This window comes from Curcuma longa, chromosome 2 (assembly GCF_044706935.1).
Source record: "Curcuma longa cultivar G26 ecotype Majalengka, Jawa Barat chromosome 2, ITB_CL_G26_1.1, whole genome shotgun sequence".
Classification (NCBI taxonomy): domain Eukaryota; kingdom Viridiplantae; phylum Streptophyta; class Magnoliopsida; order Zingiberales; family Zingiberaceae; genus Curcuma; species Curcuma longa.
The window spans coordinates 7,597,107-7,611,672 of record NC_133862.1 but is presented as its reverse complement, the minus strand read 5'-3'; the positions used below and the strand labels follow the sequence as shown (position 1 = coordinate 7,611,672).

At 37.3% G+C, this 14,566-nt stretch overlaps 2 protein-coding genes across 3 annotated transcripts; both read left to right on the top strand.

The window, feature by feature from the left end:
• The first annotated feature begins 3,330 nt into the window (after positions 1–3,330).
• On the top strand, positions 3,331–4,749 carry LOC141817782 (uncharacterized). Its single transcript, XM_074705411.1, has one exon. The coding sequence runs from the start codon at positions 3,331–3,333 to the stop codon at positions 4,747–4,749; it is 1,419 nt and encodes a 472-aa protein (XP_074561512.1).
• A 1,049-nt stretch (positions 4,750–5,798) lies between these two features.
• Positions 5,799–14,438, top strand: LOC141821874 (glutathione reductase, cytosolic). 2 transcript variants are annotated; one of them, XM_074709250.1, is made up of 17 exons: positions 5,799–5,934; positions 6,045–6,201; positions 6,734–6,798; positions 7,565–7,634; positions 8,684–8,755; positions 9,288–9,491; positions 10,041–10,114; positions 10,204–10,287; positions 10,559–10,646; positions 10,746–10,827; positions 11,783–11,856; positions 12,125–12,232; positions 12,319–12,383; positions 13,186–13,299; positions 13,616–13,715; positions 13,858–13,911; positions 14,162–14,438. In XM_074709250.1, the coding sequence occupies exons 2-17, from the start codon at positions 6,061–6,063 to the stop codon at positions 14,255–14,257; spliced, it is 1,491 nt and encodes a 496-aa protein (XP_074565351.1). In that variant the 5' UTR covers positions 5,799–5,934; positions 6,045–6,060; the 3' UTR covers positions 14,258–14,438. The 2 variants fall into 2 exon arrangements, with proteins under 2 accessions (XP_074565351.1, XP_074565352.1); XM_074709251.1 differs by having other exon boundaries at positions 5,801–5,939.
• Positions 14,439–14,566: the final 128 nt, after the last annotated feature.

The following is a 14,566-nucleotide window of genomic DNA, read 5'->3' as shown; positions in this document are numbered from 1 at the left end:
AGAAAAGCAAACACCACTTACAACGATCGCCAGAGACAGAGAGATCGAAGAAGAAGAAGAGAAGGTGCGGTTCGGGGGAGGAGAGAAGTACGGCGATTTCGGCGCAGCCAACTCCAATGGAAGGGAGGAGGCGTTAGAGCGGGGTTGCAGCGATAGTTCCTACTTCCCTTGCGCATCGTACCCTGTGTAACGCATAAATAGGGAGGCGTTTTTTTTACACAATTTTAATTATGAAATTATTTTTATAATAAATTTTATTTTAAGGATTTTAATGATGTTAAAACAATTTGTAGAAATATTATACCATGTGTCAATTCGGGTAAGTCAATTTGATTTAACAATGTCAATTCGGATGCGTAATAGGTTAGAATTAAATTGAAATAAAATATTATTTAAAAAAATAATCAGAATTAAAATTCAATTCGAAACTTTAAATCCAAATCCGAACTCATATAATCCGACGAATTCAAGAAATTTAAATAATAATAAAAAACTTTTTTTAATTAGGTGGGTTAATGTTCTATATTTATTCTCTCCACCATAAATATTATTAATGTTCTATATTTATTCTGTCGACCTTAGAAGTTAGAACTAATATTATTAATGTTCTATATTTATTCTCTCGACCATGAATTTCTAGAGCTTTAATTAGGTGTGTTAAGTTAACAATGTCAATTCGGATGGATTCCGATCCAATTGAAATATGAATATTATTAAAAATTCTCAATTAGAATTCAAATTCAGTTTGAAATTTTAAATCCAAATCCGAACTCATATAATCCAACCAATTCAAATAATAATAAAAAATTATTATTATTATTCTCCATAATTTTTTAATTTTTTTAATATTTTATCATTATCATATTAATATTACATAAAATATCTATATTTTTAAAATAAAAATTAATTTAACCTCTAACAAAATTCTCTAGAACCTTAAATATGGATCAACCTAAGTTAACCCCACCTTGATCAGATTTGAATTTAATCCAATCCAAACTCTCCAACTTAGAACTTGACCCAAATTCAAAATCCTCGACCCTAACCTAAGTTTTTTATAGTTGGGTCAGATCGGATTGACGAGTCAAGTCTTTTTTTGAAACCTCTAGGTGGGTTTGGGACAGGTTAAAATAAAATATTATTAAAAAAAAATCTTAACTCGAATCCGACTCGAATCCAAATTCAACCTGAAATCCTAAATCCATACTCAAACCCTATAGCCCAACCAATCCTAAAACCCCAGAAAAAACCTTTTTATTATTATTTTTTTATAATTCTTCATTTTTATATCAATATTTTATCATTGTTATACTAAACATCTTAGTTTTCAGAATAAAATTTTATTTAACCTCCAAAAAATCTCATAAATCCTAAATCTGGATCAATCGAAATCTGATTCAAACCTGATTCGAATCCGATTCGAATTTAATATAATCCAAAACCTCCAACCTGAACTCAATTCGAACTCGAAAATCCTCGATCCTAACTTGATTTTTCTTGAATTGGATCAAGTCAGATTGGTTAATTAAGTCCATTTTTAACATCCCTAACTTTAAGGATGATGAACTCAAATTTATTATGTATAATAAGAATATTAATTATATGGGATTTTTTTTTTATTTTATCCTTATAATTTATTAACAAAAAATGTCTACAATTATAATTCTATCAATGAAAGTGATTGACAAGTAGCTTCTGGGGCATGATTGAGTTGGTTACTATGAGACAAATTTATTGAAGTGGACAAGAATCGAATTTTAATGAAATCGAGGTAATGCCCTCCTCCGCAGTGGTCAATTATAACTTCTCAATTTACCTTATCACAGATGATCGTAGGTACCAATGACGTAATCAAAATCTTCAATTATCCTGGACTAATTAATAGAACTGAACTAAATTATTTAAATTTGTTAGATTTTAATTTAATATATTAAATTTAAAATTATTGGACTGCACTGGGCTCTAGCCCACCACTGGCTATGCTAGTGAGTCTAGGTGCTTTTTCTCGTAATGGTCAACTATAACTTTTTGAGTTACCTTTTTTATGGTCGTAAGTTGATCGTGTGAGACCATTAATATAATAAATTTTATTTTTTTACTCAAGAAAATAAATGACAAATATCATTAGATGATCATGAATCAAGCCACAAGAGTGAAGAGATCTTGTAAATGAGTAACACCTACTACAATAAAGACAGATGGATTCTCATGTTCACACTCCTATTCGGAGACATCTCCAGCTCAGCATATGCCAGGTCACTATGGCGATGACGTCAGCACGGGAGGGGGGCCACCCTGGACTTGGCCTCATTGCAGTGTTACTGTACTGGCCGTGACCCGGTGTAGGAGATGGCCATGGAGACCGCCTGCAGCAGCGCTGCTCAGCATCATCGAACGGGACCCGCCGAATGCTCTCGTGGGGCCCAGGTGGGTCAGCACACAGCCTAGTGATGCTGGGACGACGAGCTGTCTTGGAGCAAGGAATTAATTCATTAAGGATTAAGGCTTCTCTCTCTCCTTCTTCTCCTTTCAAATAATATTTTGATATTTTTCTAAATTATTTAGAGTTTGATGTTTGATATGTTCTTTATCATGTTAAAGTTACGAGTATGCAAAAGGAATGACAGAAAAAATAGTAAATATAAACTCTATATTTATTTATTTTATTCCATTCCAGGAATTTACAAGCATGCAGAAGCAAAGCAATGGCAGAAAAATAGTAAATCTCTACGCTTATCCTCACAGGGCCCCTCGTTCTCCGGCGCGCAACCCGAACCCCCGGCCGCGCCCGCCCGCCTGGCCGCCGCTGCTCCCCTCTGCCCCACCGCTGTCGGCGGCTGCCGCCAGCCTTTGCCTCCTCCACGCCGCCGCGTGGCCCGACTCTCCCAAAAACGACAAAACCGGTCGAGCCCACAGTACAAACACTGCAAAGCGGCAGACCCCGTCGGCACCTCGTCGTCTTTCTCGCCTAATCAAGGAGCACGGCGACTTTCATCGAGAACTTTGAGGGAGCTCGTCGCACGAATCACGAGACAGCGGCGGCGTCCGCAGAACATTCTCATTGGGCTTCCCTTGCGAAAAGACAATAAAGCCCTCAAAGTACAGGTAATGACTTTCTTTTTTTTTAAAATGAATTTTAATGAATATTAAAGTAATTTTGAATTTAGAAAATATTAAAATATTTTTTTACAAATTCAAGAAATGAATGGGAAAATGACATTTACTATCTGTTATTGTGTAAATGTTTAGGGGGTTTCTCGTGAAATGACTTCCTTTGCGTTCTCGCTATAAAGGTGAGAATCCACCGCCATGGCTTCATCTGCTTCTTCCATGGCTTTCGAGGGTCGTCGCTTTGTTGCTCTGGTTGTTTTCCTCCTCCGATGCATCTTCGTCGCCGGCAATGGGGCGGAGCTTCCGCTTCTACGCTTGCCGGAAGTCGAGCAGGAGGCGGCCTACCGCGCCCTCGAGTCCGTCAACCCTTCTGTTCCTTGGCGTTCGCTCTACCCCGACGATCTGTGCCTCTTCGGTCCCCATGGACTCGTCTGCGACCTTTTCCCCTCCTCTTACGACGCCGGCCAAGACGGATCCCCTCACGTCGTGGAGCTCAACTTCGGTAACGTCTCTGATTTCTCCAACAACCCACCGTGCGGCCCGAACGCGACTCTCCCGACCTCCCTCTCCTCGTTCCTCTTCCTCCGGAAGGTGTTCTTCTACAACTGCTTCACCGCGGAGAATGCCGTCCTCCCCCTCGACTTCTGGAATCTGTCATCCACCGTGAAGGAGATTGCCTTCTACCGGAACCCTTCCCTCGGCGGACGTCTCAGCGGCAGAATCGCCGGAATGTCTCGCCTGCGCCGCCTCATCATCTCCGGATCGCGGATATCCGCGACTATTCCTCCCGAGGTGGGAGATCTCCGCAGCCTGGAACAGCTGGTCCTTTCGCAGAACCGTATCGGAGGCGAGATTCCTCGCTCGATAAGACGACTCGCCCTCCTCAAAGTGTTGGATCTAAGTGGGAACCGCATCGGCGGAGCGATCCCGTCCGAGATTGGTAGCCTGATGGAGCTGGTCAAGCTGGACATCTCTTCCAACAGAATCGCTGGCAGGATCCCGGCTGAACTCGGTCGTCTCAAACGACTGGAACTTCTAGATCTGAGCGACAACCAACTCACCGGCGGCGTGCCAACATGGCTGGCAGAGCTGGAGAACCTGCGGGAGATGCACCTGAGCGGAAACCCCGTCGGCGGCGCTATCCCGGAGATATGGGAGAAGCTGGGGGGCGTCCTGGGCGTCGGGATGTCGCGGCTCGGTCTGGTCGGCAACATTCCGGCATCGATGGGAGTCTACTTGGGAAGAGTAACCTACCTGGCGTTGGACAATAACAAACTCGAAGGGGAGCTCCCGGAGCAGTTCCAGCGGATGGAGAGCACGGCCATGGAGATCAACCTGGAGAACAATGGGCTACTTGGCCGCGTTCCTTTTTCCGCCGGTTTCATCCGCCGCCTCGACGGCAAACTGAAGCTGGCCGGTAATCAAGAACTGTGTCTGGGCGAGGAGTTCGAAGCCGACGCCACCGCCGCCGTAGGCCGATACCTGAGGCTCTGCAACAAGACAGCGGTTACGCACTCGGTTCTCTTCAGCTCCGGCCGTCGCTCGTCGGAGAATTCCACTTTTTCTTATCTTGCCGTTGTTTTTGTGGTATTCGACTTGCTAATTTTGTTGCCTTTTTTAAGAGAAGAGAATACGTAAATAAAAAGGTGTTAAAGATGAAAAAATAGGGAGAAGATTGTAATTCTTGTAATTAAATTAGCCCTTTTTATGATAAGATCGTCGAACTAGACTAGCAAGACTGAACGCGATAGGTTTAAGTGAAATAAATAAATGAACATATATTAATTCCATTTCTGTCCTTATAAATTAGCTTTAAAGCAAGCAATTTTAGACCATATAAAACAAACAATGACTTTTATGAATTTAAAAAAATAATAAATAGACTCAATCTCTGGGGTGGCCGATAAAGGGTAAATCGGGAAGCGCATTGGTCCCAAAGGCCACATTCTTTATCATTTGATTGCGTTTTCATTTGGAAGATTGTTGCAAAAGGGATCGAACCGTCCATTTTGATGTTTTATCGTTGCACCATTGTCCCTGGGACGAACTTTTATGAATTTTAGATTCTACAAAGGGTACAAATTAAAGGACCATTCTTTATTTTTGTTTGTGGCAAAAGGATTCCATTTTGATTTTTAAAAAATATTTTTATAATAATTTTGTTTGAATTGCTCTATGTTATAATTTATAATCATGGCATAGCTATTATAATAATAATAAAGTGACTTTAAAAAATTTAATTAAGTTTAATACATAATATATTTTTAAAGATAATGATATTTTTTTAAAAAGGAATCTCCTTTTGGTTCCTTTTAATTTCCCCCTTTATAAAACCGTTTTAAAAATAAATAAATTCATTGCTGGCGTCATTAGTGACGAAGAAGACCGCACTCAATGGTTGAACGGAATAACTGAATCAGTAAATATTGACTCATCCTGGCCGTCCACGATGAGAACTCAATGGTCAAGATCGTGAATGCTATTTACTTTCAGTGAGGTCTATTTTTCATTCATTTTCAGCACGTTCATTTCCACCAGCATTTCTTACCTGCCTGTGATTGGTCTAATAAACAGGCTCTTGCGGGCCAAGCTGTAGGGTCACGGTATAAACGAATCGTGCGCTTGGTTGATTCGCAAATGGCAGGTTAGCACAACCGATTAGGTAAAATAGAAGGGGAGCGATCAATCCCACCGCCGCTGGAAAAAGAACGTCTTCAATTTCGCTTTGGCGACATCGCTTTCTTCTTCAAAGTCTGCAGGATCGCCGATCAATTTGGTTATCAGCAGACTCGTCATCGTTGTTTTTTAGTTTTGGTTACGGAGGTAAGGTGATTCTGCATCTATCGCCGATCTTTTATTTGTTAGTCGGTTCTTTGGATGAGGGTTTTGTGCAGTTTTGACTTTTTTTTGTGTGTGTGTTGTTGATATCGTAGTTAGTGGAGAATCGTCATGGCGAGGAAGATGTTGGTTGACGGGGAGCTCGACAAAGTTGGAGAAGAAACTAAACAATACGATTTCGATCTGTTCGTTATCGGAGCCGGAAGCGGCGGTGTCCGGGCCTCTCGAACTTCTGCTGCCTTTGGAGCCAAGGTCAGGATAATCATGACGATGACCCACAGTTCTGTTTTAGTTTTTTTTCGTCGTTTTTTGCCTTTCAAATATTGGCTTTTCTAGTGAAGTGGGCCTTATCCTCTTGTTCGGAACTATTTATTCTAGAAAAAGTTGGTGGACGGATCGGTGCCTTTTTCTGGTTCTTAGAATGTGATTGTGTGAATTGCCATAGCTTGGTTTCGTGCCTCAGTGAGGATCCGAGTAGCTGCGACCACTTTGTTGTCTTGGGATGCAGATTGACGAGTATTGCCATCTTTGGCTATTTGTGATATTTATCCTCCGAACTATGTTTCAAGTTTGATTTTTATTGGCTCCACGATGAGTTTTGGGAGATTTTATTCGTACAGTTAAATTTGTTGGTTTATGTACCTTAATTTATTCGTACAGTTAAAATTTTTGGGATATCTATCCTCCGAACTATATGCTGTATTCGTTAGCAGACTTGTTTGTTACTGGACTAGCAAATTATTAGTTTGTTTCTTTACCTGTTGTATTGTTAATAACAATGTAGGTTGCTATTTGTGAGCTTCCATTTCATCCCATCAGTTCAGAGGTGATCGGAGGTGTAGGTGGAACGTAAGTTTGCTTTTTTCTCTTTCAGTTTGGTTTTGTTTTAATGATGCTATTGATTTTCAGTTGAGCACTATATATCTAAATAAAATGTGTTCTTGTTGTTTTTTTGGATACTGCTTAAACCTGATAAGTAGATTTGTAACTCTCTTATAAGCTTAAACCCAGCCATGAAGCTGAAACTTTATTTTCTGACAAACCAGATATTACATGTTATCATGAATAGATGCTGGATCTTGACAAGAGATTCCATGTAAGCTTCAATTTCGAATTGAATATTTTCTTGGAGGTTGTATCCTGATAATGAATTTTTATTTATTGAGCATTCCTTTCATAGCAATGTCCTGGATCTATATTAATTACCCTGAGAGCTTTGTAGTTAATTGAGGCTATTGTGATGCCATAAATTTAGCCAGCAATAACAATGGCTTTGAACAGCTGCTACATGACACACTGGTTTTGCTATATGTCGAAGTACTTCAATGTGTGACAGGAAATTTGTTACTCAATCACTTTGAACATATGAAGGGGAGCCTTGGCGCAACGGTAAGGTTGCTGCCATGTGACCTAGAGGTCACGGGTTCAAATCCTGGAAACAGCCTCTTGCCAAAGGCAAGGTAAGGCTGCGTACAATGGATCCTTTCCCCGGACCCCGCATGGCGGGAGCTTCGTGCGCCGGGCTGCCCCTTTAATCACTTTGAACATATATCAAACCATTTATGCTATTGTCATCTTGTTGATCATAACTCATAAGCCATCTTATAATGTTCAGGTGTGTTATTCGTGGATGTGTTCCTAAGAAGATATTGGTTTATGGCTCAGAATTTAGAGGCGAATTTGAGGTATAATCTTTACCCAATATTTCATCTACTGTTAGTTAGCGAATTGGAGGGGTTTCATGAAGTTTTCTAAATTTTTAATCAAATCCTTCCTCTCTGCGCTGTTGCAGTAATTCATTAAACAAATATTTTAATTTACTTAATATAACACTGCTTAAGTTTTAGCTTTGAATTTCTCATACATTTTGGAACATTTTTTCTGGAACATTTTCTGTAAAATTTTGGAAAGTGGTGATTGGGAAATGGGAAAAAAATATGGAACAAAAACATCTGCTGTATGCTCAAACTTTAAATCATATATGCTATTTGCTTAATAAGTCAATATTAGTGAAAATGAAAAAATATTTGTGTAAGTTTATTAATTATAATCATAGTACTCCTATCATCTTTATCTGCATTTTTTTCCCTGAAAAACACTGATCATAATCTACACCATTACAATGTGAGCCCGAGTGATTTTGATAATTTTGTTATTAATGGTAGGGCTATTGGGATATACTAATGAAGGTCATTTCTGAATCACTATTCTTCGCAATAGTGCTTGATTAATTGTCACAGTCTAGATTAGTCTCTTTTTTACATGGTTTTCAAACATATTCGACTAATTGATTTAATTGAAGAGAGTGTAAATACTAAATGGGAAAAACTCAAAACTTGAACAATGGTAAGAGCAGAAAATTGATTTGCTACTTATTTTTTACCCAGAGAAAACACCTTTAAACACGTGGGAGATCATAGATTAATTGGACATCTTATTTGTTCCTATAACTTCATATCTGTTTCATCCTTTAGGCTTAGCAAATATTAGATGCCAAGATGGAAAATGTATCCCTTATGTGACAGCTGTGATATCTAGCACGCAAAAGCTTGTTAATAATCCACATGAATTCTACTTTATAGTTGCTGATTTGACTATAAAAAAGCTTGATTTTTTACTACTTCGAATGTTTCCTACTTTTCACAACATTGTTATTGATTTTGTGCTTTCTGGCAGTATGCGGAAACATTATTTTTATCTGGTTTATGTTTTTAATTGGTAATCTTTCCTACAGGATTCCAGAAATTTTGGATGGGAGATTGATGGCAAAATTAACTTCAACTGGAAAAAACTTTTGCACAATAAGGTCTGTAAGAAACTTGAATATTTCTGTTACTATTTGCTTTGGTGATCTATTCCTTGAAGATAGGATTGCAACCATGAATGTAGAAATTAATTTGATAATCTCCATGCTGATTAAGCTGCTTTCTTACGTTTCTAAAATTTTATTCAAGCTACTTTGCCTTAGAAGGTTGTGGTTGTTATATTCTGTTGTTGCTTGTGTTTGTACCTTTCTGTGTTTCCTCCATTACGTGTGACCAATCTTTACATGTTTATTTCTCCTGAATTATTTAGCCTAGACTCCCCTTTATCCTGAATTTTGTCTTCTTGTGATAATTTTATTACTACTTAACCTTGTAATTGGTATTTCTGTATGAATCATCAATTTTTGTTTATATTAACTCATTGCCAAGCTACCACTTATTCTCATGTGCTTATTCAAGTAATTATGGATACTGGAAACTTAAGAGGGACATACTATTATGCACTTCACCTGAACCTTTTATTTAAGTTATTTAATTTATCGCTGGCTCAAATCCTCTGCCATCTTGTTTCAGACACAGGAAATTACTCGTTTAAATGGAATATATAAGCGGTTATTATCAAATGCTGGTGTGACAATGATTGAAGGTGAGGCGAAGCTGATAGATGCCCACACAGTTGAAGTAACAGAACCAGATGGTACAACAAAGAAGCATTCAACAAAGCATATCTTGATTGCAACTGGTAGTCGAGCACAACGTGCAAATATTCCTGGCAAGGTTTGTGTAGCTATAATTTGTTTGTTCATCAATATGTAATATTCCATATTACATATCTTTTGGGATTTGTTCATTTTAAGGTGGTTTGCTTGGCATTATCAACATGTTTTTTTTTGTTGAAATCAATATACTGTCTACCCTTTCATCCTTGATCATGATATACCATAATATATGATAAGGAGTATTCCTTTATGTTTCGCTTCTACTTAGATAATCTAAGCAGTTAACTGTAATTGCCTCACCTATATTTTTAGCATGAATTTTATAAATACATCCTGCATAACTCCTGCTATGTTAAGTTCTTTGAAGATGTAATGGTAACTGGATTTAGAATTTTAGTTCTACACTGCTGAAAGTTGTCACTGATCCTTCTTTCTAGAAACTTTCTAGATGCTCAATTCTGTGTTTTTACTGGAACATTTGCATTATGTATTTGAAGCATATTGAATTAGAAACAATTATTTTGTAGGTGATAGATATGGGATTCCATCATCCCTAATTTTTGTAGTGTTTTGTCTCTACTTATGTATCTGACTTCTTACATATCAGGAATTGGCTATTACTTCTGATGAGGCCTTAAGTTTGGAGGAACTACCTAAACGTGTGGTGATACTTGGTGCGGGGTATGTGAAAAATGGCATGTGGTATTTCTTTCAGTAAAAACAAATATTTCCCATTGTGCTGGATTCCAAATTTTTATTATGGGTTGCAGGTATATTGCTTTAGAATTTGCTTCAATATGGAAGGGCATGGGTGCAGAAGTGGATTTATTTTACAGGAAGGAACTGCCTTTGAGGTGACATATTAGGTTTATTTTCTTTGTGCTTAATCTGCAACTTCAATGAATCTTATACTACAAACTGCAAAGTATCAAGTAACATCCAACAAGTTTTCCTTTGTCAAATTTGAAGATGAATAGCAACTTATTCTGAATACACCCTTATACCTTTAATGCACAGGATTAATATATGCTCGATGTGCTTTATCTTCCTGCTGCTGTCTGTTGATGAGTTAGTCACACTTTTTTAAATCTTTTGCATTTGACTTTCATCTGTTTAACTACAAAGGGGCTTTGATGATGAAATGCGAGCTGTTGTTGCAAAAAACCTTGAAGGAAGAGGCATAAGATTGCACCCTGGAACAAATTTAACTGAGGTTCAGTTTTTTTATTTATTTATTTTAAATTTAATGCAACAATTTTAGAATTATATATTTCTCTCAAACTTCTAAACTCCTCAAACTATTTTCTATTAGTTGCGGAAAAGTGAAGATGGGATAAGTGTTTTGACTGATCATGGAGATGAATTCACCGCAGACGTTGTCTTATTTGCGACAGGTAGTCTGGTTTTTTTAATTCTGTTTTTAATTAACGTTCATACTGAAACTTCCAGATTTTATGAGGTTACCAACTCAGCATGTATTCCACTGGTATGAAACTGAAGCAATGAAATTGATTTCTGATTGCTGGTTGACAATGCTCCATCCATAACTTTTTGGACAGTTCATTTAGATTTATATCTTGTGAAGAATCGTGGTCTCTATGCGCCGCGCAAAAAGTATAGCGCAATCTATTAATGTAGGAACTAGAAACACAGTTGTTCACATCATCAACTCCAGTGACTAGGTTCTTTGATGAACCCTCCTGTTAGGCACTGTTATGCATCTATTTCTTGTGGTGCACCATGATTTTAGTATCAACCACTTGCTGATGACTGTGAGCTCTTAGGAAATGGCCTAATATACTCTTTTGTGTCTTAATATACAAGTGTTCTAAAACTGTTTACATGTAATAAAATTTGATCCTGATTTTGCTACAATAATGTTCTACAACTATTTACATATAACAAAATTTGATTTTGATTTTTCTGTGATAATTGAACATGGATTATGTTGCTATATTTTTTGGATGACAATAAGTCACAAATTATTTTGATGAGAGCATTACATAAACAAGTGACCTAAATGTTAAATCTCTAATGAATATCTTCTGATGGAATATACTTGTATAATTCGACTGGGTTGAGTGTATTAAAATATTCACTAAAAGTGATATGCTTTGCTCAACCAAGGGCCTGGTGCCTCAGGCAATATGGGGTTTTTTTTGGCATCTTAATGCATTGTTTCTGTCAACTGGTTTGCTATCTGTGTCTCTGTGTTGTTGGTACTTAAAACAGTCCTTGTTGCACCATTTTCTTATACATAGTATATATTCAGTCTTAACATGGCATAGCATGGCCATTATAATCATGGAAAAATTTGAATATCTAATATGATAATGTGCAAAAATACAGGTAGGGTACCAAACACAAAGAGGTTGAATTTGCAGTCTGTTGGTGTCGAGCTTGACAATGCAGGGGCAATCAAGGTTTCTTATTTGTTCAATGCATCTTTCCACTGATTTTGTGAACACTTATGTGGACATCTTATCAGCGTTCACTTACTATCTCTCACTATTAATTATTGTTTCTATGATGTAGAAATTTTGGTTTTGGATCCCTTAGTTGCTGTAAATTTTTGTTTTGGTTGTTTGCATAGTCTTTTTAATAGGCTTAGATTTGTGGAACTTACAATGTTATGAAGAATCGTTACATACCTTTTCCTCTAATTTTTGACATACTCTATTATATTCTTAGGTTGATGAATATTCTCGCACTTCAGTTCCCAACATATGGGCTGTTGGTGATGTGACAAACAGGATGAATCTTACCCCTGTGGCATTAATGGAAGGAACTTGCTTTTCTGTAAGTTTCCATTTTGGATTTTGCTGAAATCTTTCTTTTATTTAGTAATTTTTCCACATATAGGTGATCTTCTATTTATATTGCAGAAAACTGTGTTCGGAGGACAGCCAACTAAGCCTGATTATGCTGACATACCTTGTGCTGTCTTTTGGTAAATTTTCTTTAAGAATAACTTTTCATGAAGCTAGTGTCTTAATAGTTTGAGATGTTTGGAACCTGCATCTGGTACACTGAAATTGCTCCACTTCCCAATTGTCAAATTTCCTCAAATCTTCAAATCTTACATGATCTAGGATGTTTGTGGTCGTATCTGATGCTATTTCTTGGAACTCCCTGGTTCCTCATTTGCCTGTGCCAGTTCATACATTGTTTTGGTTGCTGTGCTAAAACATCACGCTGGGTACCTGATTATCTGGATATTCTTACGTCTTAAAGCTATTAAAAACAAAGCTTAAAAATCAGAAAGTATCTGATTTTTTTTGGCCCAACCACTAGCCAAAATACTTATACTTAGCTAATAAAGTTCATTCATATAAGCTTATAAAATACTCTTCCATTATTCACAACTCTCAATTTGAGACTAAATTAGGGTGTCACAATATCTCTGACATGATTAGACGTCCTTTTTAAGCAACAAACTCTTGCTCACAATAAAAAATATTCTTAATTTGGCAACACCTGAGACTCTATAGTGGCATTACATATGAAAGTAGTTGTTTTTGGATACCTCACCATGCCTAAAATTTTATTGCTTCAAAACGACTATATATAACTTTGTTTTATGCCAATGCCTGGTGAATTTTGTTTCTCATTCCACATTAAATAGGATGGTATCATTTTTAATATTTATCTGCTTAAACCCACTATTATCTTAAGATATCATTATTATTATTTTCAAAAATCAGTTTGTTTCTCTTGGAATTTTTACACATGGCATTCTACTTGTCTGTTAGCATACCGCCACTTTCAATAGTCGGTCTCAGTGAGCAACAAGCTCTGGAGCAAGCCAAGAGTGATATTCTGGTCTACACATCATCCTTCAATCCTATGAAGAACACTATTTCTGGGTAAGTTTCTTTCCTGCTGGTAAGAAAAGAAAATCTATACTTATCATGGGTGGCTTTTGGCATCCCAATCCATTTATATGCTTATCAAACAACCGTCAATGGTAAATATATGAAATGATAATGATACTAAACTTCAATAAGCACGTGATGGTATTCTTCTGGCTAATGAAAGGAATAAAGCATGCTAGTAATCTTTGTAAATATGATTCATATGCATTTCTCACGTGAGCATTGCTTGTCAGTGTCATCACTATGGAAAAATTTATATAGAAATATGAATTCTGATTTATTCACTTTTATTTCTTTCATGTTTCAGAAGGCAAGAAAAGACAGTCATGAAGCTCGTTGTCGATTCTGAGACAGATAAAGTATTAGGTGCATCAATGTGCGGGCCAGATGCACCTGAAATCATGCAGGTATGTTCAACTAAGCACAAAATACCAAGGAAATGCACACTCTCGTATGAGATAATTTACTGAACTCCTATCATTTTATCAAGCTACATTTAAATTTGCTATTCCCCCCCTAAATTCACGCTCATTTTATTGTTTTATTCAGGGTATTGCTGTTGCACTCAAATGCGGTGCCACTAAAGCACAATTCGATAGCACGGTAAGACATGCTCGGAGTCATTTAAACTTCATTGAATTATCTAGAAAATGTCTGTCCGTGGCTATGAGCAACCTCTATACCTAAAATAAAAACTCGATATTAGTTATTTTTCTGATTAGCTATAATGATATTGTTTCCAAGTTGATATCGCAGGTCTTAGGCCACAGAAAATAATGAATCAATTATATGCATATCGGCACCAGTTGATTCATTTATGAGTTGTGCATCTGAAATCTTAATTCTGCCACAGGTCGGAATTCATCCTTCTGCTGCTGAAGAGTTTGTGACGATGAGGTCCCTCACAAGGCGTGTGGCTGCTGGAGCTAAACCAAAGACAAACTTGTAAGTGAATAATTTGTAGATTCCTTCTATTATTCAGAACAAAAGAATACCAACCATGTTGTCACTATTATAGGGATTAAGAAAAAAAAAGTAATTTGTTTTCCTGCAACTCGAGTCGGTATCATTTCTGGAATTGCTTTGTATTTTTGGCTCTATATATTGTAATAAAGGTGACGGTTTATTTCCCTGCCATGGTCATTCTTGTCAGTGTGAAACGTATGGTTTGGTTCCTAAGATCACTGGCAACTTTTTTTTATCTACATTTTTTTAAATTTAATTTCCTCGCATCGTTTCCTCTTCGGCACGTCGAACG